General features: G+C 42.8%; 1 protein-coding gene across 7 annotated transcripts in view; it reads left to right on the top strand.

Annotated features, from left to right (window-relative positions):
• ltbp4 (latent transforming growth factor beta binding protein 4) overlaps positions 1 to 25,179 on the top strand; it is a 70,079-nt gene that overhangs the window by 12,190 nt on the left and 32,710 nt on the right. For 6 of the 7 annotated variants that reach the window (XM_080888307.1, XM_080888306.1, XM_080888303.1 and 3 more), the window contains exons 2-5: positions 1,752 to 1,822; positions 3,925 to 4,558; positions 8,606 to 8,829; positions 16,950 to 17,156. In XM_080888307.1, coding sequence (XP_080744433.1) covers positions 1,752 to 1,822; positions 3,925 to 4,558; positions 8,606 to 8,829; positions 16,950 to 17,156 — 1,136 coding nt within the window. The remainder of the gene's footprint in view (positions 1 to 1,751; positions 1,823 to 3,924; positions 4,559 to 8,605; positions 8,830 to 16,949; positions 17,157 to 25,179) is intronic. The other variant, XM_080888308.1, reaches the window with a different exon arrangement.

Raw genomic sequence — 25,179 nt, 5'->3', positions numbered from 1 at the left:
CCTTCCATGCATTATGGCTCAATGCTTGCCCCTTCTTTCTGGCAGCAACAAAAACATCAGCTAACCGAGCCGCTTCCATTGCTGAACCAGGGTTGTGTTCTCTGATCCAAACCTGAAGCTCAGGAGATAACATTGTGAGAAACTGCTCCAAGATTATAGTTTCACCAATGTCATGAATAGTTTTACCCTTTGGCTGGATCCATTTCCCATAAAGCTCCTTCAGTCTCGCATATAGCTCACGAGGGCTTTCATCTGGTTGAACGTCCAGGGATCTGAATCTTTGCCTATATGTTTCAGGGTTAATGTCATATTTTGACAGAATAGCTGATTTCACTTTATCATAGTCTAATGAATCATCAATGTCCATGTGAACATAGGCACCTCTAGCTTTACCAGTAAGCAAGGGTATCAAATGAAAAACCCAATCTGACTTCTGCCATCGATAAGCTGTAGCCATACGTTCAAATGTGATCAGGAAATGTTCAATATCATCAGCTTCAGTTAATCTTTCCAATCTGCCCTCTATTTGTAGGGGAAACTGAAATGCTGGTGAAATGGCTGGATTGGAATTAGTCATAACTGGTTCAGCCTGGGCCTGCTGAACAGAGGAAGAAGGATGAATACCAAACTCTAATGATTCAGAGCGAGCTTCTGCAGAATCTGATGGTGATGTTCTGACTTGGATTTCTGACTGCAAAAGTCTAAACTGATGTTGAAAGGCTTTAAATCGCTGTTCTTGTCGTGCATTTAACTCACTCTGTTTTGCATCCCGGATGTCCTGTTGTTCCATGTGAGCATGTAGCATATTGACTAGATCAGACAAAGTAGGCTCCTTTTCAACTCTCTCCACAACTTCAGTGACTCCTGAGGCTCCATTTTCCTCCTCTTCGCAGGTTTGCTGAGCAGATCCCTTTTTCTTTTCATTCTTGCCACCACGATGCATTCTTCCTCCTCATGGGGAAAAACAGAAGAAAGAAAAAAAAGAAAAAGAAAAAAGACCTGTGTCCAATACTGGATGATCCCACTGCTGCCACCAATTGTCAGGGACCAAGCAGTAAAGCATAAAGGACACAGGTGGTTTTAATTCAAAAAATGGGTTTTATTGACCCAAAAATATGAAAATATATTTAACAAAGCCAAAACTTAAACAGGCAGACCAATAAAAGAGGTCAACTCAATAGACTAAACTCAAGATAATAATTAACAAAACCTCAAACAAACATATGGTAAACTGACCTGCTGAAATGACACACAGGGGAACTTAAATACTGGTTTAGCTAAACCAAATGACACACACGGGGGAAAACAAGATGGCTGCCATATAACCAACTAATACAAAACATTTAAACAAACATGAAACACCCCCCAGGCAATGAAGCATGTGGTGCAATCCAATTAGGCTGTCAGCAGTACTTCAGGTCTCCCAGCCCTTTGCCACACCTTTTGCCAGACAGGAGGAGACACCAACCCCCAGGTAACTCAAACAAAGAAAGATGTATTAATATAACATAAAACAGAACTTTGACCTTGCAAGGTTAATATGTGTGCACGCCATATAAACATTGGAAGGTGTGATGGAAAAATAAATACATTTAACAAAGAAACGATATTGAACAATAAATAGAATATTTTAAAGTAGTGACTGTAAATTAAACTAAAGTGAATCAACGGGTGATGAGGTGTGGAGCTTACCATGTGTGGCATGCCATCACATCAAGTCTTAAAGTTTAAAACGCCTCCTTTCTCTGCAGGCCTCGAGTATGTGGAGATCGCTGCTGTGCTGGATGGATGCTGTCGCCTAAAACTAGGAGATGCACCAAACGTGAGTATAACGTGAGGGAACCACCACTAGCATGAATTTTGTTAGAAGTGTTCTTTATTTTAGTCAACATCACTCATCTTGCTGCGCAGTTTAACATATCTGCAGCACACACCTGCAACAAGCATGCACACTGATCCATCTGCAGATTTGGTTGATTTTGGTCCTCAGGGTGCAGCCCAGATGGATGCCCATAGCATCCACCCAGCGTCCAGTTGCTGAGTCTGCACAGACGGATCTGATAATGCAGGTCAGGTGGAGCTGCTGTCAGCGTGCATCACAGTTTAAAGTGTGAAATGATGCTGAGTGGTGGAGTCCATATGCAGAGCTGGATTTATGCACTCCACCTGCAGACCTGCAGGCGCTCCCACAGAACAAAGTTTAAAGCAGAGTTGCTTCTCAAAGCTAACGGTTCATTTTTAATTCATAAAATCTGAACCTGCTTCTTCCTGTTAATCAAAGGAAACCTCTGGTGCTGATAAACGAAGCTAACATGGAAACGGCTAAAGCTGCTGAAACATTAGTGGAGACGATGAGCAGGAAATTCACTTCCTGAGTCCGTAAAAACTGAGCGCTCACTGTTGAACTCAGATTTGAATTCTTAGCTAAAACCTAACAACTTTTTTCGCCCTCTGTCACAGGGTCACATGATCGATTTGTTCATCCAGATGATGATTTTTTTTTTCCAACACTTATTGTTTAGCGGCTCAGCTCCAAACGAGAGGAGAATAAACTGGGTGATTGTTCTTCAGCTTTTCTCTTCATATCAGCAAAAACAAATCAGACTGTGAAACATCATCAGGACGTCCCAGACAAAATATCTCAGACTAATCTGGATCCAGGGGCTGAATCCATGCAGGATATAATGGGATATTATATTATACGTGTGTGTGTGTGTGTGTGTGTGTGTGTGTGTGTGTGTGTGTGTGTGTGTGTGTGTTGTTATTCTGTGCAGATTAGCCACATATAAAAGTAATTTTACACACGTGGATCCTAATGGTTTCTTTCAGGACGGGATTATGGGGATTGTCTGAAGCAGAAACTCGTGAATAGAAACAGATTTTGCCTCTGACTCGCTTTCTCTCTCACACACACACACTCTCACACACACACACACACACACACACACACACTCTCACACACACACACACACACACACACACACACACACACACACTCAGCTCAGGGCGTGCAGAGTGAAGTTTTGTGTTTAGTCACATTGTTGAGCAGTTGGTCTGCAGACTCACAGAGGGAAACGCTGGCGCTGAGTTTCTGTTTGTCAGACAGGAAATGCAGATCAAACCAAAGAGAATAAAAGAATAAAACGCTGGTTATCCTGAGAAACTGCAGAGTTAAAAACCTGTTTTAATCTCAGCCCCCCCCCCCCCCCAATCTGGGTCTGACCACAGATCAGTTGTACAGGTGCTTCTCTGAGTGATTGAGTGATGCAGCAGTAACCTGCAGGTCGAGCTGCTCACAGACGCTGGTTTCTGGAAGTGTTCCTCAGCACATGCACTGATGTTTTAATGCAGTGCTGCCGACGCTCACAGAGAGAGATGTGCTATATATATCTATATACATATATATGTTCACAGTAAGGAACATTATTTTGAAACTGTTCTAGTTTGAAGGCGCAGATTTTTGCAGAGTGGTCAGCCTCTGCTCATCTGTCCTTCTAGGAAACTCTGCCTCCTAAACATGCTCTTTTTATACCTGATCATGTTACCAACCCGTCTTTCAGCTACAAAGTGCGTAATGATAAGTGTTACAGCTGCATTCTGCCTGAAAGCCACCAGATGGCAATAACTGTGCAAACAGACATAGAAAACAGCTTTTTGTTGACCCCTGTAGACATCTTCCTGCTGAGTTTGGGGCTCAGACTGTCGTTGTGGGTCACATTGAATAATAATAAGTCTACATTTCAAATGGAGGATTATTTGTGGTATGCTCATTAGCTAATGACTTATGACTGATGGTCCATTAGCCAATGAGCTGCTGGTTTCACAGTGAGATCGGCCCGGCTTTGTTACATCAGGGTATTTGACTGCTGTCTACGCTGCAGTAATGTTCTGTTAATGAAGCGCGCTCTCCTTCTTCTTCTGCAGCCAGGTGTTCTCCTCCCTGCCGTAACGGGGCGCTGTGTCGACAGTTTAACAGGTGCGTGTGCAGACAAGGTTTCCATGGTTACCACTGTCAGCTGCCCCTTTCTGCACCAGGACGCCTGCTGACATCCATCCACCCGACAGAGTTCCCGGTCCACCTCAGACCCCTCCGGATCCCACCACAACCAGCTCTGAGCCCCCAGAGAAGCACCAAACCTGCTGCCAGCTCACCTCCACCCGAACCTCCACCTGAACCTTTAGACCCGAACCCGACTTCTGCTCAGGCTGATGGAGAGGAGGACACAAAGGTCCCTGACTCTGGTCCTGCCAAAGCTGTAGGCTTTGGAGGTCAAACTGAAGAGAATGATGGAGCTGACAGTGGAGGAGGTGTTTCCAAGCGGTTTCTGACTCGTGAGGAGAACCAAGCCTCCCCAAAATATCCCACTGTAATCCGGTTCGATCCAGATCCAGGTGAAGGGCTGACAGCCTCCAATCAGAGTTCTGATTCTGGATCTGAAGCAGAGGAGAGGAGACCAGGCACTTTCGAAATGCCTCCACCCGAGTTTGATCCAGGACAGGATGAGGAGGATCAGAATGAGGGGAAGGAGAAAAAGATGGCGGGAGCAAAAAAGCTGAGGTAACAAAAAACTCATCTTCTTTATCTTCTCATCTCCTCTTTTTCCTTTCCTAACCTCCTTGTTTCCACTCCTCTGTCCTGGGTCACAAAAATAAAATCCCTCCTGAGTCTTTTCTGGTCCACTCTTCCTCGACCTTGATGGGAAACTTTAACTCTGTAACTCTCTTTATTTAAGCTCAGAGCGTGTTTAAGGTGGGGGGACAGTCTAACCCCCTCTCCTTTCACAAAGGATCCTCCAGTGTCTCCTTTGCTAAAGGAGATGATGAAGGATGCACTGAGGCACCTTTCCTTAGAATCTGGAGAGTTTAACCAGCTGTTTTGTAGCTCCTCTTTGTCCTTCTCTCTCCTGCTTTTTCTTCTTCCTCATCATCACTGCACAGTCAGTGCCGTTCTCTGTTCAGACACCAGGTGGAGTTCTTTATTTGATTATATACGCTGTACTGTGCACTGTATGTTGTACAAAGATCAGGCACTACTTCCTGAAGCTGCTGGAGGCTCTAAAATTTTTTAAATGTTCCAGAATCAGCTGGGAAAACTTCTCCATCCATCCTGATCTTTGTTCCACAAATCCGTCACCTCAGATCCAGATGAGGAGATGGGAAGAAAGACCTAAGCTTTCACTTCTCCGGAGAGTCTGACCTCTGCTGAAATCCAGATTCACAAACTGAAAGTCAGCACAACCCTTGAGTCATAGGTCAGGTGGTGGAGGTCAAAGGTTAGAGCCATGGTCCCTACAGGCTGTGGGAGAATGTTTTATGTTCTGTCTGCTGCAGATTAAACAGAAGTTTTTCACAGTAAAGACTTTTTTCATCACAACAACAAGAGGGTTGCTAAGGATGCCTCTGAGTTTGTGTATATTTTGGATAAACACCGAACCCCTCTGATCTGGGACAGAGTGTCAGCAATTCATCTCTTTCCTTCTCTGGTTTGAAATCATGGCTTTCGGTATCTGCTGATAATTTCGGTATGACTAAACAAGGATTTAATAATTCATCAACACTTATTTATCAACAAAAACCTAAAGTTTTTTTTTCTAGCTGCACATCAAACCTGCATTAAGATCAGGTCGGTGTTCGGTGTGGTTTCAGTGTCTTAAGCTGACATCATCCTGAGGACGGCTTGAGAAACTTCCTCTTGATGAGGAAGGTTTTTACCAACACCTTACCGTTAGGTGTCTGTTGGTACCTTTGTACTGATGCAGTGTGAAATGAATGAGTTGTTAAAAAAACATTCAGCATTTCTGATGAAGTAAACTTAGAACAACACGGACTCAGATGTGATAGATCTGGTTGCTGATATCTGATCCAGGATTTTGAGTAAGGATCGGATCAATATTGCCAACATCGTGTCACTTACCAAACGATGTTAACTCATCATTTTGAGCATGCACTCACCTTTACAGGCTACGCTTCAAAAACCCGTTGGTCTAACTAACAATCTTGAAAGTACAGCTTTTTGAATTTACAGCAATTCGTTTTACTTTTAATAAATCCAGCACTGATTTACGTGTCTAAACTAAAAGCATGATGAAGTAAAAGGTTAACCCCACAAAATTTAAATTATCAGTCCATACAAGCTTGAAAGAACATCCTATGGACAGGAACTCCAGAAAGTGGGAGTTCTCGAGTATTTATAGAGTCTTTGGTTGGAAGAAGTTTGACACCCCCCCCCCCCCCAGAGGGTTAAACTGGTTGAAGTTATATTTTTTCTTCTAGTTGAAATAATGTTCAGAAGCTGCATGTTTGGAACAGGCTTTTCAGATCTCTCCAGAGCTCTAAATCTAGAGCCGGTTTTGTCTGTACTGTGCTTTTTGTGGCTCATAAAAAGCGACAAAGTGGCAGCTGTAACATTTAAGTTCAGGAATGAAAAATAAACTTTGCATCAGACTGTAGGGCGTCTCTGTGGTTATCAGCTCCAGCAGATTAATCTGTGCTGTTTGTTCACTCTGCTGCTGCTGCACCACTGTTTTCTATCACTCTATTTATGGCCACTTGAAATCATTCTCTCAGTTTACTGCCCTAGGAAAGCATAACACTGGAGCTACGCTGGGTCAGATGTATAATCTGTAACTGACATTCTGTTTGATTTCCTGTGAAAACAGCTTTTTTTTTTAAAAAGAAGACTAAAAATATATCAGACACGCTGCCCTCAGTACCTGGCCAGCTGAACAACAACATAATTTTACAAGTTAACATCATGCCAGCTAAAATTAGGCTCCAGCATCCTAAAAGTACTTTTCGTTTGAAAAACAGCTTAATTATATTCTCACATCAAATGAGAGTTTTTAGCTAAGTGGGAATGTGCCCAAGTTAGAGCCACTTCACAAAGGTTTTCAGTAACAACGGCAAACAGGTGCTAACAGCAGCTAACAGGCAAAAACAGCAGTGCTTACTGACAGAAAATTACAACAGTTCTCATCAACAATTTACCTCAGTGTCACTGTCATCAATCAGCGAGGCTGACTCGTCGACAGTGTAAGGAATAATACGCAGAGACATGTCAAAATGTCATAAAAAATCAAGTAAATGTCTAAGCAGTGATCAGTGACCGTGGTCCACTCATTCAAGTGACTGCAATTCCAGGCAGAGTTCAGTGACTGATGTTTGTTACCTATCTTGACACAAAATACTAGTAAGCGTGCAAAATTTTGTTGGGCTTCAGATTTTCTCCAGTATAATTTGAGGGATCGTTGATAACATAATGATATAAATCATGTGGCATGAAGTCCGGGAAAGTGCCAGGGACTTCACACCAACACTTGTTTACTCATAGTTGCCATAGTTTATCTTATCTGCATAATATTTGGTATGTGTTTCACTAACTTGAGGTGTCAAGATTGTTACACACGCAAAATGGCTGACAAGCACTAAGTGGTCACGTGTCTGCAAAACCTCTCTAAAAACATGCTAACAGTGGCTGAAGTTTTAGAAAGATAGTAAATATGAATAAAATTATTTTAAAAGATGCTAACTACAATTAAAGTTATAAAAGATTAACTTAATAACTTACTATTAACTTACTATTAAATGAACTTATCTAATTAGCTATCTGCTAGCTATCAGTTATTACTGTTCAGCTTGTAGTGCCATTACTGTTCAGCTGTTAGTGTTCAGCTGTCAGTGTTATTACTGTTCAGCTGTCAGTGTTATTGCTGTTCAGCTGTTAGTGTTATTACTGTTCAGCTGTTAGTGTTATTCCTGTTCAGCTGTTAGTGTTATTGCTGTTCAGCTGTTAGTGTTATTACTGTTCAGCTGTTAGTGTTATTGCTGTTCAGCTGTTAGTGTTCAGTTGTCAATGTTATTCCTGTTCAGCAGCTAGTGTTATTGCTGTTCAGCTGTTAGTGTTATTGCTGTTCAGCTGTTAGTGTTATTGCTGTTCAGCTGTTAGTGTTATTGCTGTTCAGCTGTTAGTGTTCAGCTGTCAATGTTATTCCTGTTCAGCAGCTAGTGTTATTGCTGTTCAGCTGTTAGTGTTATTACTGTTCAGCTGTTAGTGTTCAGCTGTCAATGTTATTCCTGTTCAGCTGTCAGTGTTATTGCTGTTCAGCTGTTAGTGTTATTACTGTTCAGCTGTTAGTGTTATTGCTGTTCAGCTGTTAGTGTTATTGCTGTTCAGCTGTTAGTGTTCAGCTGTCAATGTTATTCCTGTTCAGCAGCTAGTGTTATTGCTGTTCAGCTGTTAGTGTTATTGCTGTTCAGCTGTTAGTGTTATTCCTGTTCAGCAGCTAGTGTTATTGCTGTTCAGCTGTTAGTGTTCAGCTGTCAATGTTATTCCTGTTCAGCAGCTAGTGTTATTGCTGTTCAGCTGTTAGTGTTATTCCTGTTCAGCTGTTAGTGTTCAGGTGTAAGTGTTATTCTTTTTCAGCTGTTAGTGTTATTCCTGTTCAGCTGTTAGTGTTATTTAGTCTGATGGTAAAATTGTAATCATATATTCTTACATTGTAAATGATAGTTTTTGTGTATATTTAAAGTAAATTTTTTGTTTATGTATTTTTTGTGTTTATTGACTACATATTATGTGTTCACTGTTATATAATGTATGTAACAGCCTGAGAGAGGTCCAGGCAGTGCTGCTGAGAAAGACTCTGTCACAGGGAGGAAGAGGTGACAAGATGGCCGCCCTGCTGATGAAGCACATTGAGAGGGAGACGAATAAAGTTCACAGTGCAACCTCCCCTTTTAATGCTTCCTCATCCTCCTCGCTGAAAACAAGTGTGAAGACGTTCCACACCCAGAAGGGGCAGTACAGCGTCCATTTCAACACCCTGACAGGTCAGTGATGTCAGTTATTTGAATGTTTTTTTTACACTTACATGTTTCATATTGTCAGACAGTTTTAATATTAGATAAAGCTAACCCAGGTAAATACAAAATGCAGTTTTTTAATGATGATTTTGTTTATGAAGGGAAAAAAATCTCCTTAAAGCCCTGTGTGAAAAAGTAACTGCAGCCGTTGTTAAGTTGGAAATTTATTAACTTTACTCTTTGGAAAGGATAGTTTTTTTCCCCCTTTAATACATGAAGTTATTGTTAGAAAACTGTGGAAGCAAACCAATATTTCCATCTTGACCAAAATCCGCCTTTTCCGGACGCTGATCCTGCTGATTTTACTCTATGGATCTGAAACGTGGACTGTGCTCAAAGAAGACCTCAACAAACTTGAAGTTTTCCAGATACGCTGCCTTCGACAGATATTACGAGTATCACTTCGAGGCCGCCTTCGAAACAAGGACATCCGACGGAGATGCGACAACCAACCGCCAATTGAGGGGCAAATTCAAAAACGCTGATTGCGATGGTTTGGCCATGTGTGTTGAATGGATGGGAGGAGACTACCACATCAACTCCTCTGACGTAAACGACCCACCCAGTAGAGAATCCACCGAACGGCACCGAAGAAAACATGGCTAAAACAGGTCAAAGATGACATCAGGGGCAGAATAAATCTTGATGAGGCCAGGACAATCGCCAACGATCGCCATGCATGGCAACGAGTTGTGAAGGAAATTCTACAACCATTGGCACCCACAGCAGTGTATGGGCTTAGGAGTCGATCCAGACCCAACGCCAGCTAGGGATCAAAGAGAAAGAGAACAGAGGCAAACAGGAGTTAACTGCAGCTAATGGCAGCTAACAGCAGCAAAAATAAACACTGAGGGCCATTATTGCAAAAATAAATTGATTGAATTATTTATTAATGTATTTAATGTTTCAACAATTAATGGAACCAACTTGATAAAAAAAATTAAATAGTTTGTTAATCACATGTATAATTAATACAGAAAAGACAGAAAAGTTCAGGGTATACTCAACAACTAGCTTTAGTGACACTGTCATCAGACAGACGTGAGCGTCACCCGCTCAAATCGACTCATATCCAGAGTACGTAGACGTGGACACATACTAACAGCTGAGGTAAGCAGCGGACTGACAGCCTACACTCAGCACAGATGAATGAGAGCTTTTTGTCCTACAGCAGCCATTGTAGCTAGGATTATGCTACAGTGGGAGTGCAAGAAAACATAACTGCAATCTGCTGACATCTAGTGGTGAGATTTTACACACTGTAACTTTAAGTGTGAGAAATAAGCAAAAAAACGAAGAAATCAAGAACGGGCCAAAGTTTGATAAAATAGCACAAAAGACAAAATTGTGTCCAATACTGGACCTGATGCTGATGAGACAATAACCAAAGGTGGAGGTTGACTCTGAAATAAATTTAAGTAAAATACAAACAATCTTTATGATGCACCCTTTGCACTCTAAGGTTGCCATATTGGCTTTTTCATATAATTTCATATAAAAAGGGTGCCAGATTAGCTCAGTGGGTGCTCAGCAACTATGTGCTGCATGTAGTGGCCTGGGTTTCAGTCCGACCCTTTGCTGCATGTCTTCCTCTCTCTCTTTCCCTGTTTTCCTGCCTCTCTCTATCCAATAAAGGCTAAAATGCCAAAAAAATAAAAAAAAGTTAAAATTCTGGTGTGGTGTTACAGATTTCACAGCGCTCTTAACGTGCCCGATCATGTTTGGGCACAGTAAGAGTAACCGTGTATTCGCCTCACATACCACTACGTGTGGATCATTATTTTCTCTAATAACCTGAGCGGAGTCGATATGTTGGTGCTGATGGATAAAAGGCGCGCGTCTATCAGCCATGCGCTGCAGGAATGCGCTGTTTGTTTCCACCCACCATGTGTTAATGGAGCTGGAAGCCATGTTTTCATTGTGCACTTCAGATAAGGACAGCGTTAATGCGGTGTCAGAGTCCGGGCCTGATCGCCGTGATTAGACCTGTAAACAGTTCCTGTCTTTGTTCTGCTTTGGGGAGAACCCGGTTCATGCAGGAACGGCTGAAAGCTGCAGATGGAGGCTTTCTCATAGCTCTGGTGGAAGCTGGTTCTGAGATGTTTCCAGTTTGGCTTGATCTGAGTCCTTTTATTAAGGATGACTGGAACACATGCATCCATAATTTTTGTGTGTTTGTCCATCGTTGTCAGATTATCAGTTAAAAAAAACGGTTGACAACATAAAAACAAACCCAGGTCCAAAAAAACTGAGTTTGAGTTTTGTTATGTACCATTAACAAAAATATTAGCTGGCACCTGTTGGTGAGCTGCAAAATCCTCCTTTGCACACCTTTGTTGTTCACTTTTTAAAAGGAATAAAACCTGCAGCTCCCGCTGGCATCAAACGCCGGCCGTCAGCTCCCGTTTCCTTAAACTGTGACAGAGCAGATCATTATGAGCATTTGTGAAAGCTGACTCCTGCGGTGAGAGCGGAGCCTTAAGAAACTGGTGGTGCTGTAATAACAATAATAATATTGCTTGTTTTGTTTCTGCCTTACAGCACCTCTCTGTCTGTCAGTCAGGACATGAGCTCATAGGAAAACACCCACAGGAACAACCAGCCTCTATTCCAGCCAGAGCCACAGCCTCACCTCTGCTGGGGCCCCCGTTACTGGTTCAGTGACACGGGGCCGGTTTGGAGTGCGCAGTGTCACCCTGTGAAGTCCAACAGTGGTTCAGTTTTATTTATACAGCACAGAACCTCAATAATATTCACCTCAAAGTGCTTTATACTGTGAGGCAAAGGCCCAACAATCAGACGGCCCCCTATGAGCAGCCGTGTATCGCTGATCTGACGAAAAGGCTCTGCCTCCCATTCTACAGGGTGCGCCATTTATATGGATACACCGTCATAACATGGGAATGGTTGGTGATTTTAAAGTCCTGTTTGTGGCACATTAGTATATGTGAGGGGGCAAACTCCTCAAGATGGGGGGTGACCATGGTGGCCATGTAGAAGTCGGCCATCTTGGATACAACTTTTGTTTTTTCAATAGGAAGAGGGCCATGTGACACATCAAACTTATTGGTAATGTCACAAGACAAACAATGGTGTGCTTGGTTTCAACGTAACTTTATTCTTTCATGAGTTATTTACAAGTTTCTGACCACTTATAAAATGTGTTCAATGTGTTGGATTTTCAATGCAACCCTCTTCTCCCACTCTTCACACACTGATAGCAACACCGCAGGAGAAATGCCAGCACAGGCATCCAGTATCCGTAGTTTCAGGTGCTGCACATCTCGTATCTTCACACATAGTCAATTGCCTTCAGATGATTTTTTTTTTTTTTTTTTTTTACTATTTAATTTGTAAAAATGTGTATACACACACACACACACACACACACACACAAACACACACACGTAGGAAAATATTTAGTATACACATCCAGAAATGCATACACTATTATATATTGTACATATATTTATTAGTTTCAGGTTGGCCATTCTTGTATTTTGCTCGTTTGTGTTGTTGTGTTTGCACATCTCTGTTGCTTGTGGGGCTCGCACACAAGAATTTCACTCGCATGTGCTGTGCCAGTGTGCCTGCACGTGATGTGACAATAAAAGTGATTTGATTTGATTTGATGACCCCAAAGATAAAAGTCTAAGGGGGTCAGATCGGGAGACCTTGGGGGCCATTCAACTTCAACAATGACCAATCCACTTTCCAGGAAACTGTTCATCTAGGAATGCTCGGACCTGGCACCCATAATGTGGTGGTGCACCATCTTGCTGGAAAAACTCAGGGAACGTGCAAGCTTCAGTGCACAAAGAGGGGAAACACATCATCATGTAGCAATTTCAAATATCCAGTGGCCTTGAGGTTTCCATTGATGAAGAATGGACCCACTATCGTTGTACCCCATATACCACACCAAACCATCACTTTTGTTGTTCCAACAGTCTTGGAGGGATCCATCCAATGTGGGTTCGTGTCAGACCAATAGCGGTGGTTTTGTTTGTTAACTTCACCATTCACATAAAAGTTTGCCTCATCACTGAACAAAATCTTCTGCGTGAACTGAGGGTCCTGTTCCAATTTTTGTTTTGTTCATTCTGCAAATTCTGCGTGCCGATCTGGGTCATCCTCGTTGAGATGCTGCAGTAGCTGGAGTTTGTAAGGGTGCCATTTGTGAGTAGCTGATATCCACCGAAGGGATGTTCGACTAATGCCACTCTCCAGTGACATGCGGCGAGTGCTACGCTGTGGACTCTTGCTGAATGAAGCTAGGACAGCCACTGATGTTTCTTCATTAGTGACAGTTTTCTTGCGTCCACATTTTGGCAAATCCAACACTGAACCAGTTTCACGAAACTTAGCAAGCAGTTTGCTGACTGTAGCATGGGAGACAGGTGGTCTCGTAGGGTGTCTTGTATTGAAATCTGCTGCAATGACCCGGTTACTGCGTTCACCAGATATCAACACAATTTCGATCCGCTCCTCACGTGTTAACCTCTTCGACATGTCAATGGCTGTGAACAAAGAGAAACTTGTAAATAACTCATGAAAGAATAAAGTTACGTTGAAACCAAGCACACCATTGTTTGTCTTGTGACATTACCAATAAGTTTGATGTGTCACATGACCCTCTTCCTATTGGGAAAAAAAAAAAAAAAAAAGTTGTATCCAAGATGGCCGACTTCTAAATGGTCACCATGGTCACCACCATAGCTGGACTGGCCATCGGGCATACCGTCTCACCTGCTCTTGTTCATCTCTGTTCCTCTCTCTCCCTCTTTGTGCTGACAATCATCAAATATACAGTTGAAACCAGATATTTACAGACTCTTCAGATAAAAACACTTTTTTAATTGTAACATCAAATCAGACTAAATGTTTATTTTTTAGATAAATATAAAAACATATTTGTTAACTTTAAGAGTAAAGAGAGAAACTGTCTGTATTTCTTGTAAATGGCACCAAATTGTATTCAAACTGAGCCACACTTATGGAGCTCCACAGTTCTCTTCCTGGTGTTTTGTTGACATCTCCTGATGTTCCCATGTCACAGAAACAGACTCTGTGTTTTGCCTTATATGCATCCACAGCTGTGCCACCAGTTTACTCACATGGACTCTACGAACCTATCAGAAGCTTCTTCAGCTCAGAATGGAATCGTCTGGAGTTTTCTTATTAATTAACAATAAACTTAGTGTACATGTGCTCCTAAATTTGATGAAAGTGATAAAAACAGAAGCTCTGTCTCTCTTTATTCTGACATTTAACTAATTCAAAAGATATTTCAATATTTATCTAAAACAAAAGTTTACTCTAAATTGATGTTGTACAGTAAAAATGTTTTCTCCCTAAAGTGTAAATATCTGGTTATAAATGTGAATATCCTGCTGTGTACTGAAACCCCTCTTGTTTTGCATAGAAATATACTGAACAACATACAAAGCATAATATATAAAATAACATTTACCTGAGTTTTTTCTTTGAAAGAAGCCTCTAATGTCCATTCTTATATTTCAGTGCATTACTGAAACCGATTTAGTCGGGGAGGGTAAGAACTGAAAATATGAAATAAACACACTTGAGCTAAGACTCTCTAAAGAAACAGCATTAATAAAAATAGCATTTGTTCGGCTTTTCATTTCGCCATTTGTTGATTCACTTGAAGAGCGAGTAACGTAACATGGGTCAAGTGATCAGTTTCATATCAATCTTTCGTGATGCACCGTCATATTTACATTATTTGTACAGTACGAATGCTTTGCTTTGGTACCTGCTCAAACTTAAGCTCTCCTTAGTACGGCTGGCTCCGTTTCTCCAACAGCGCACTCACAGGCAGCAGCTGCCCCGCCCCCTCGCTCAGTCGCTTAGTGCCTGAGCTCGGATCATACCAATATCAGGGGGGATTCACGCACAGTCGTAAATTCCCACAGTGTGCACTATGTGCTTCGAATATTGTGTGTACTTTTTGTTTTATACAGTTGTCAGCCAGACATCTAACTATGAAAAAATTACACTCCAAAAGACCCCGGGCTTCTGACAAAAAGACCCGGGCTTAAGCCCAGTAAGCCACCCCCACGCTCCGCCCCTAGGGCCGGTCTCTAGTCAAAATGCCCGGGCCGATTTTTTGTCCCAGTCCAGCCTTGTCTACCACCCATCTTGAGGAGTTTGCCCCTCACATATACTAATGTGCCACAAACAGGACTTTAATATCACCAACCATTCCCTTGTTGTTACGGTGTATCCATATAAATGGCCCACCCTGTACTTTTAAATACTCTACAAACAACAAGTAAGTCTGCAGTGTGAGAGCGAAGTGCTCTGATGGAGTGATATGGTACTACAAGGTCATTAAGATAAGGTGAGCAATGTTCCAGTGTATCATGTAAATAAGTCACTGATTAAAAAAGAGAGCAATGAAGCTTCCTGTGAGCTCTGTGCACGTCACAGTGTTAGAAAATCAAACAATATATAATTATTACATGTAATTAAATACTAGGATTTTATTTATAACCGTCTGCTCATAGTTTCAGAGCAGATGGAGTTTGTCTCAGCTCTCATTGGCTGAGAGGCCTTTGGGTTTTACCCTGCAGAGCGAAGCTGCTCTAAAGCTGATCAGAGATCAGCAGGCATGAAATCGTGATCCACTGACCAATCAGATCTCCAGAAAATATCCCTCAGACCTTAGTGCTCAGAGAGAAAGAGAGAGGGAGGGTAGAAACATAGATCCTTAGGATCAACTTGATCCCTTATTCGTCCAAAGCAGTTTCTTTGTTGTGTGGAACAGCTCACCCTCATATGAAGTTTGCATGTTTGATTTGTTCTTTGGTTTCTCTCAGACAGTTTAACACAGCTGAAATAAAACGGACTGTTTCCACTGGTTTCCCAGTATAACCAACCAGTCGCACTGCTTAGTGTGCACTTCAATACTTACATTTATACAGCGCCAAATCACAACAACAGTTGTCTCAAGGCGTTTTTTATTGTAAGGCAAAGACCCTACGATAGTACAAAGACAACCGCCTTGATCGAGCGCTTTGGCGACAGTGGGAAGGAAAAACTCCTTTTAAACAGGAAGAAACCTCCAGCAATAGAAAAGAGGAAAGCAAAATAATTTGCTGACTCCAGCAAAAGTCAGCAAATAGTCATAAAGTAGGGGAGGATTGTGACACCAGGGCTGCAGTTTCAATGGAAGCTTCGATCCTCGTTTGACACATCTGGTTTCAAAACACCAAAATGGCGACGGCAAAAACGCTCGTCACGTGACATCCATCTTTTACACTGTGTATGGATGTGTTGGGCTTCCTTTGGAGGCTGATGGAGACAAAACACAGAGCAAAAACACACTGAATGCTGGGTCACGTTGGCATGGTATCAGCGTCAAAGGTCAGTGTTGGTCAGTGTTGCGTTCACAGGTGGAGGAAATGATCGGATTCTGTCGGTTTAAAGTTGCAAACTCTGCACCGTGGAGCCACTTTAAAACTTTTGGTGAATTTGACCCCCAGAAACCCAAAACCGGGGTTGCATCACCACCGTGACGTCCTCCAGTGTTCTGCAGTGGGTTATGAAACTGTGTGCAGAGATAGTGGGCCTCTGTTTGTACCGAAGAAAAGGCCAATAAAGTAAGAAGAGGAGGAGTGAAGAGGGGAGAGAGATTGATACAGTAATGCTTGCTCTCTCAGTGTGGACTGATGGACCAGATCCCCGCTAAACATTTTGTTTGGATCGGAGCCCAGTCCTGCACACTGCTTTCAATTATCTCTCTCCCCTCTCTCTCTCCTGCTCGCTCGCTCGCTCTCTCACTCAGGAGTGTTTAGGGAAAAACCGAACTGGGAGAGGGGAGGGGGGAAACGTGTTTTCTTCTTCCTTCCTTCCCTCCTTTTTTCCTGCGACGCTCGTTCGCACTCCACCACAGAGCAAGAAAGAGAGAAAGCGGGGCAGAGCCAGAGCACCGAGGTTTGGGAGTTTTTTGGCGATGCATCACACTCGCAAACTTTGACTCCAAACACTCGACATGCGGCGACTCTGCTGTTTCCTGTCACTGTCCTGCTCCTTCATCTTCTTCTTCACCTCCCTTCTGCCAGCCGATGGACAGACAGCAGGAGGAGGAGTGAGAGGAGGGGGAGGAGTAGAGACGATCCAGGTGATGTTCACGCCGACCATCTGCAAGGTGCGCTGTAGCCAAGACCGATGTGTCAACTACTGCGAGAGAGGCAACGTGACGACACTGTACAGCGGCGGCGAAGGAGGAGGAAGGAGAGACGGCTCTCACGGACCAGGCTTCAGAGTCTGTGAGTTGAAGCTTTAACTTTAAAGACCTGCATGTGAATAAATAACTCTGTCACAGAGAGGGACAGTGTCAGGTTCACTGCCATGTTTGCGTGCAGTAAATAATGCACACGTGCAGGTTTGTGCAGCTTGTCTTAAATCTGCTTCAAATTTAAATTCCTGCTGGAAGTTGGTGTAAAGCTTCCAGTATGAAGTGATGTGAAGCGATCAGCAGGATGTGAGCAAACTTTTATGTCCACGACATCTGTGTATTGTGTTGAAGAGATATCAGCTGAAGTCGAGTTAGGGCCAGCTGGTCTTGATGTAATCCCAGTTCAGACCACGAGATGGTGCTGTGCGACCACGCAACCTTTATTTATGAAAATAATTGAGACGCAGAATTTCCCGTTCATGTCCCTGAAAACGTCGTGAAAACGCATTTGAGTCATTAATATGTTCTTATTTAAAATGGGCAGCGTCCAAATGTCCTGCAGAATCCTCTGTAGCTAAAAAACAAGCACTCACCGAACAAACACGAACCAGCAGTTTTACTGCGGGTTGTTTTTGACCTGCTTCACGTGACATGTGAATCACCAAAGGCTACATTAGCTTTGAACCATAAACCTCACAACAGCCATGTTATTGGTCACATATTAGTATTAACAAAGGCCCTGACAGCACAAACACGTCCAAAGGTCCAGTTCAGGGACTCCAGTTAGCTGAGGTGCAGCCGAGCAGACCGCTAACAGCCTCAGCCACATGTCAGTCAAAGAGCCCCCAATAATACAAATTTTAAGCCTTAATACAGTTTAAACAGGTGAGCTATAAAAACATTTTTTTGTGTACAGTTGTGATGAAGGCAAAATTATCTACACACCTAACAGATTGTGCATCAGGCTGTAAACATGTTTAGTTTTGCTGTAAAGTTTTGAATGGGAGTCTACGGGAACTGACTCACTGCTGACACCAGCCTCTTGTGGATGTTAAAGGAACTGCAGCTTTTATTAATGGGTCTGCTTAATTCTTCTGTCCCAGCCGAGTCCTCCACTGCTGGCAGTATCATCCGTTTTTGTGTTTTGTTGCCCATAAATAGCGAGGAGTGTTTTATTATCTTAATGCTGCTGGGGTTTCTTCTTCTTCTTCTTCTTTGTTTGAGGAATCTGGACATTCTTTATAAATTACTGTAAGTGTTGTCAGATGATCTCTGCCTAGATTTACTTTGCTAAAGTCTGATATTGGACTCTTGGACTTGAATCTGAGGTAACATGAGAGGCTCAAACCTGAGATTTACACCAAAATTTATAGCGAATGAGCTCAAGAAAATTCCAGCCCGTCAGAGATAATAACTCCTGCGCTGAACATTTGATCTTCACGCTCTCAATGAGGCTTCACGTGTGAAGCTGCTCCAGCTGAGTCATGTGACCTGCAGCTCTTTGATGGTTGGCAGAGTTGGGAGGCTGAAGCCCAGCCAGTGAATAGTTGTATAGTCTGATCTGATCCCTGGTCAGTGAGTGTTAATCGTTCCTGCTGGCAGCGAGTCGGAGCTGTCAAACAGCTCAGGGCTCTCGCCGAAAGCACAGAGCGTCCAGCGCTGTTTAATTTAAACTTAATTAGTGGGTCGAAACACAAGCCAGCAGTTTATCTAATCACCAATCACTCGTTACATTATTTCCAACTGTAATTGTATCGCAATTACCATGATTCATATTTAATCTGCTTGGATCAGAAAAGCCCCACAAAAAAGGCTTCGAACTGGAAGTCAAACTCACACTGAGATAAGCTGAGTGCTTATCTTAATTCATCCCAAATTTCACAGCAGAACGATTTGAAAAGGGTCAAAACTAATCAAAAATTAAACATTTCAATATTCTTTTCCATAGTCAGACCGTTAAAACCTCTCAGGAGTGGAAGCTACATGTTACCAGATAATCTGCGAATTTAAATTGAGCACTTTTTAAAACCTTCCCCAGCAGGGGGTAGCATTTTACCAACAAGCTTAAGGCCTCATCTGAGCCGGTATTACACCAAGAGAAAATGCAGTATTTACAGTATTAATTTAACTGTTTGGCAGTTAGTTTTGAAGCTTTGATTGAGCTAATCCCATAAATTTATTGTTTTCAGTCTTAACAAATGGCTCATTGGCTCCCTCTTCAGGCTGCTGATGCAAAAGCATTATCAGCTTTCATTTTATCAGTGTAAACATTATTAGAAGTTCAGCACCATCATTTATTGACTTCACTGTCTCCAGCAGTGCAAAGTTACCCCGATGTTTCCTGTTTTGTGTTTTTCGGTGAAACTGAGCATGGTGCTGGTGATGGCTGCTCTCCATTTGAATACCAAACGGTAATTAAGTTCATACTTGGATGTTTTCTAGTTTGAGATTAGCCTGTTTATGCAATGAGCTCTTTGGGCAGATGCTCTGCTATTAAGGCAAAGGTCGTGAACGCTGGACTGGTGTCTGTGTAAGAGAAGCGCAATCTGCTGATTATCAGATCCCAAGAGTCAGGTGCCCTTTGTATGAGATACTCAAGATTCCTGCAGAGCGCGACTGACTCAAAATTAGAAAATGACAATGCTTTGATTGTAGTCATCCATATTTTCTGAACTACTAGAAAAAGAGACCAGGAGTCTGCAGTAAATTGTATCAGTTCGCTCACGTAATAAGCTGTTGCTACATGGCTAACATCACCAGTTTTCATCTCACCAGTCTAGAAAAGGTGTTTAAAGTTCAGCATTATTGTTTATTCCTGTATTCTCTCCACGCTGTCTTGAGGGGTGGAAAGTGTTTGCTCTTGATTTTATTTATTTATTTATTTTTTTAACCAAGCATGGTTTCTTTCCAGGTGTTTCCCTGGCAACTTTCAGCACCATACCTAAATTTCTTAGAAAGAGCTGCTGCCTCAAACACTAAACTCAGGAAGTGGCAGTCTGTTTGCACTAAAGGTTAACAGTGATAGCTGTCTGTGACTATTTGTAGGTCAGTAAACCATAAGTTCAAGTTCAAGTTCAACTTTATTGTCACTTCAACCATATACAGTTTAAAAATACACAGTGAGGCGAAACAACGTTCCTCCAGGAACCAAGGTGCTACAAGACAAGTTAGTGCAAAAAAAAAAAAATATATAATATATCTAGTAATAATATTGTGCAAAAGAGCATTTACAGGTTGGTGTGTGCGATGGTTTGGTGGTGTAGGTCAGTGTGTTTGCGCTTGTGTTGGTTAGTCAGTCCAGTCTCAATGTTTTGAGGTATTTGAGTTAAGCTGAGTGATAATGTTAGTGTGTGTATGTGTGCGTGTTTATCAGTCAGTCCCTTTTTGCTGAGGAGACGGATGGCTTGTGGAAAAAAGCTGTTGCACAGTCTGGATGTGTGTGCCCGGATGCTTCGGTACCTTTTTCCAGATGGCAGGAGTGTGAAGAGTGTGTGAGAGGGGTGTGTCCGATCAGCCACAATGCTGGTGGCTTTGCGAATGCAGCGTGTGGTGTAGATGTCCTCAATAGAGGGGAGAGAGACCCCGATGATCTTCTCTGCTGTTCCCACTATCCGCTGTAGGGTCTTGCGGTCTGATATGGCACAGCTCCCAAACCAGACAGTGATGCAGCCGCTCAGGATGCTCTCAATAGTTCCTCTATAGAAGGTGGTCAGGATCGGTGGTGGAAGCCGGGCCTTTCTCAGTCTTCTCAGAAAGAAGAGACGCTGTTGGGCTTTCTTGTGCAGGGAGCTGGTGTTGAGGGACCAGCCGAGGTCCTTCTCCAGGTGTACGCCCAGGAATTTGGTGCTGTCAACGATCTCCACAGAGGAGCCGTTGATGCTCAGCGGTGAGTGGTCGCCTCGTGTCCTCCTAAAGTCAACAACCATCTCTTTTGTCTTGTCAACATTCAGAGACAGGTTGTTGTCCTTACACCAGTCCGTTAGTCTCTGCACTTCCTCTCTGTACGCTGACTCGTCGTTCTTGCTAATGAGACCCACCACGGTCGTGTCATCAGCGAATTTAATGATGTGATTTGAACTGTGTGTTGCTACACAGTCATGAGTCAGCAGTGTGAACAGCAGAGGACTGAGCACACAGCCTTGTGGGGCCCCAGTGCATAAATCCTCCTCTGCAGAGCAGGAGGTGGTGGGGGGTGTACACCTGCAGATGTGTAGTTGTTCCTACCTCTGTTTTATGCTTTAAAGGCCTTTAAAGGCCTTGGTTTAGAAAAGGGTTTTCCACAAGGGTTTTTTTTATTTTACCCTCATTGATGGTTTGAAGAGTTTGCGCCATCGTATTTTCATGTTGATGAATACCGATGGCTGTTTGCTGGTTTTCTGGATATTTGTGCAACAAGTGCTACATCTGGAGAGAAGGAAAGGAATCAGAGGGGCAGAGGGAGAAGAGTGACCACTGACATATGGCTTTCATTGATCATAAAAATAGCCCCATCGCACGTCCCTGTGTTTCAGAGGACATCATAGTAACTTAGTTTGTTGGAGAGCCAACCTGATGGTGACTTTCAGCCAAGTTTTAATCAAGCAATATAACTCTTATGTCATGGGGGGGGGGGGGGGGGGGGGGGGGGGGGGCTTTGCTTTTTGTCGTCATAAGGATGTCAAGTCCTCAGTATGCGGACTACAGCTCTTTGTCCTCACAACATCAGTAACACACACACACACAGCCCCGTTCAGCTATCTTAGTGAGGGCCTTCATTGACATAATGGTTTCCCAGCCCCTTACCCTAACCCTAAACCTAACCATGACCTAATTGTAACCCTGACACTAAAACCACATTTTCAAACTTGTGAGGACCGGTGAGTGTGTCCTCACAAGTCACTGTTGGTTCTCACAAGTATAGTAGAATGCAGATTTCGGTGCTCACAAAGATAGCTAGACAGGAACATGCACACACACACACACACACACACACACACACACACACACACACACACACACACACACACACACACACACACACACACACACACACACATGTGCCCAGGATATTTTGCTGGTGATGTGTGAATGTTTAAACAGGCAGTGAGGTAAGACTGGACAGCAACACACACAAACACACACAAACACACACAAACACAAGGGAGGAGGTGGTGACATCATAGGGTCAGAGGTTAATCCCCCTGTCCAAACAGCTGTTCCCCCCATCAGCCTCTCTCGCTTTACATACAGACTAACAATCAAAACAGAGAAGCACACGAATGTAAAGGAAATCATGGGAGATGTTATCTGTCAAAACATACAAACCAAAGCAATAGAAATTCTACTAAATAAACTAAATATTAACATTTCAGAGCAACTTCTCAGAGCTGCTAGCATGGATGTCATTCCATTTGGACAGGATTAACATTACAGAGCGAGGTGGGGGATAATGTATTCCTTGTGGGGTTCGGGTAATTTAAGTCTATTACAGGAACTGGACTGTAACTGGGTAACCAAAACACAAAGCAACAAAAGCCTCCATAAAGAGGAGAAAATCTTCCTGAGACTCTTAACATTTTGAAGTTTTTCCTCCATATCCCAATAACCCGATGACGGCTGTCTGCACATCCACGGGTGGGGGCTGGCAGATTCCTCAGCTACTTTTAATCACACTTCTTCAAGTAAATCCACCAGGCTAGCAGGAGCTGACTAAATTAGCTGCTGAACTGTCAGGGAGAGTTTGTGCATGTGCGGTTTGCTGCGTCTCACAGTCGTATCTGTTGTTCAGTGATAAATTCGGATTGCGGGTCAGGAAAAAACAAGCTGAGTGTGAGCTGTGGGAGTTGCTGGAGGTGACGGTCACGGTCACTGCGGTGTGGCAGGAAACCACACATGCTATTGTTGTTTTCTTCCTTCTTTTTTCACATTTATATCATAAGTGCAACATTTTTAGAAAGCTCCTGGTTTTGAAGTCCTATCTGAGGGCAGATGTACCGAGTTTCCATAACTGAAAAACACGGAGATGTGCGCTTTGCATTAGACGTAAAGGTTCTGTGGGTAACCTCCTTAAAACCTGTAAAGACACCAGTGACCGTGAATTAGGGTTGCCAACTCCCTGAAAAATAAATAAGGGACACCTCGTGGCCAGGGCCGGGCAACCCAGTTGTCTTCACCCTTCCCAGCAAGGCTGGACTGGGACAAAAAATCGGCCCGGGCATTTTGACTAGAGACCGGCCCACCAGGATAAAGATTGAAATGTGACGTCATTCAGGGATAAAACCGCAAAGGATTCTGGGAACTTGTGGCAAGAGGTACTAGCGCACGCAGGCTTTCAATTGAACTGAGTTACACAGCGATAAAAAGAAACCCAAAAAATGGCAAGAAGCTGTTGTATTATTAACTGCAATAGCCGGTCGCATGACAGCCACGGGAAGCCGACGGGTAAAGAGATCGTTTTTTTTTTATCGGATTACGTCGTTGAAGAGAAAATTTTTAAGCCATGTTTCCGAAGTAAGAGCCGACGGATGGTCTGGATATACCAAATATAACGTCTCAGAACACTCCAGCTCACATGTTAGTCTGATCCAAGCATTCCCACAAAGGTCAGAGTTTTGTAGTAGTTAATGCGTCATTTTTCTTAACATAATTGGTGATATAGATTACAAGCAAGTCTGGCGCTGAACAGAAATTGTCGCGCTATGCTCCTTTGTTTATTGTGCATAAATAGTGAATTGTCCTGACACAATATTGCGTTTCGCTTCTGTTATAACCATGGTACACTGACAAAACCATATACTTTTATTCACAAGATAAAACAGTTGTTTTGTATCACTAATTGTCCATTGCGATTACAACATACAATATTATTGTCACTGCTACATTTCTGTAATGCTACTGTAACCGGTTTCTGCTTCATCCCGCTGCAACAGTTCGGCCCAAACAGACTCCTCGACTCTGCGTTGTGTAGTGTTTTTAAAAAGACAAGGAGTCTCTGATCGATCGTTGCCACTTTATTTCCTGAATGGAAACAACGGTGTATTATCAGTGCACAGGCTCGCCATACACCACTCCGCACAGCACACTCTCGTATGGCTACGGCAGACTGGCAGCGATTACTGCAGCAATATTACAATTTCTAATATAAAATAAAATAACAGCAACAACAAATGATGTACCTGAATGGAAAAAATGGTGTATTATCAGTACACAGGCTTGCCACACACCACTCCGCACAGCACACTACGGCAGAACATCTCATTAGCATTCCGCTTTAGCATACAGTTTCACACATTAATAAACAAATGAAAAGTACATAAAACTGGTGTTGGACATGTGTCCACTAAGCACTTATTACACTCGGTGCTCTTCAGCTAATCAAACATGTTTTATGTGTCTGTACTACTTAGCTATATTGTGTGCGGAACAATACAACTCACCTCTCGTATGGCTACGGCAGACTGGCAGCGATTACTGCAGCCAGCCACACCGAGAGGGGGGGCGCTGTTTCCCCATTACACTGATATTTGTGGCAAGTGGAATAATACCACATAAACACTGTTACACTACCAGAAATTATTTCCACTACTAATTAATTACCGTTGAGCTTAAAGGTCCTATTAATAAACTGTTAATGAATGTGTATTTATGAAGACGATTTGTGAGACCGGTAAACTTATGATATGTACAATAGTCTTTCGTTCTACACGGTGCGTTTCAAGGTCCTGTACCCATCCGTCGGTAAACTGTACCTGGGCTTGTTGCAGTGACCTGAAGTTACTAAACTTCATGAGTGTATGCACTCACTCCAAGAAGCGTATAATTATAAATCTGAGCGTGGTGAAAGTTGGGCAGCACGCTGACGTCTTTTGTCCACTCTTTCACTCCTTTGATTTTTTCCTCGTATCTTTTCTTTGTCTTTTCGTCGAGTCTGTCTTTGTACGGACCGGCATTGTTCTCCTTTTGTTTTGTACATTCCTTTTTTGTGCGGCAAAGAAAAAAAAGAAGGTATTGGAACCGGAGAATGAACGTTTTGCGGTGCTGCAAATGTTTGCATTTGATGCGGTACTTGGATTGTTTTGCCACGAGTTCCCGGCATGCAATGCGCGAAAATCACGTGATTGCTAAACAAGGGGGAG

This window comes from Rhamphochromis sp. 'chilingali', assembly GCF_963969265.1.
Source record: "Rhamphochromis sp. 'chilingali' genome assembly, chromosome: 8".
In the NCBI taxonomy this organism is placed as follows: Eukaryota; Metazoa; Chordata; class Actinopteri; order Cichliformes; family Cichlidae; genus Rhamphochromis; species Rhamphochromis sp. 'chilingali'.
The sequence above is the reverse complement of the archived record's forward strand: the minus strand, read 5'-3'. Positions and strand labels throughout refer to the sequence as shown.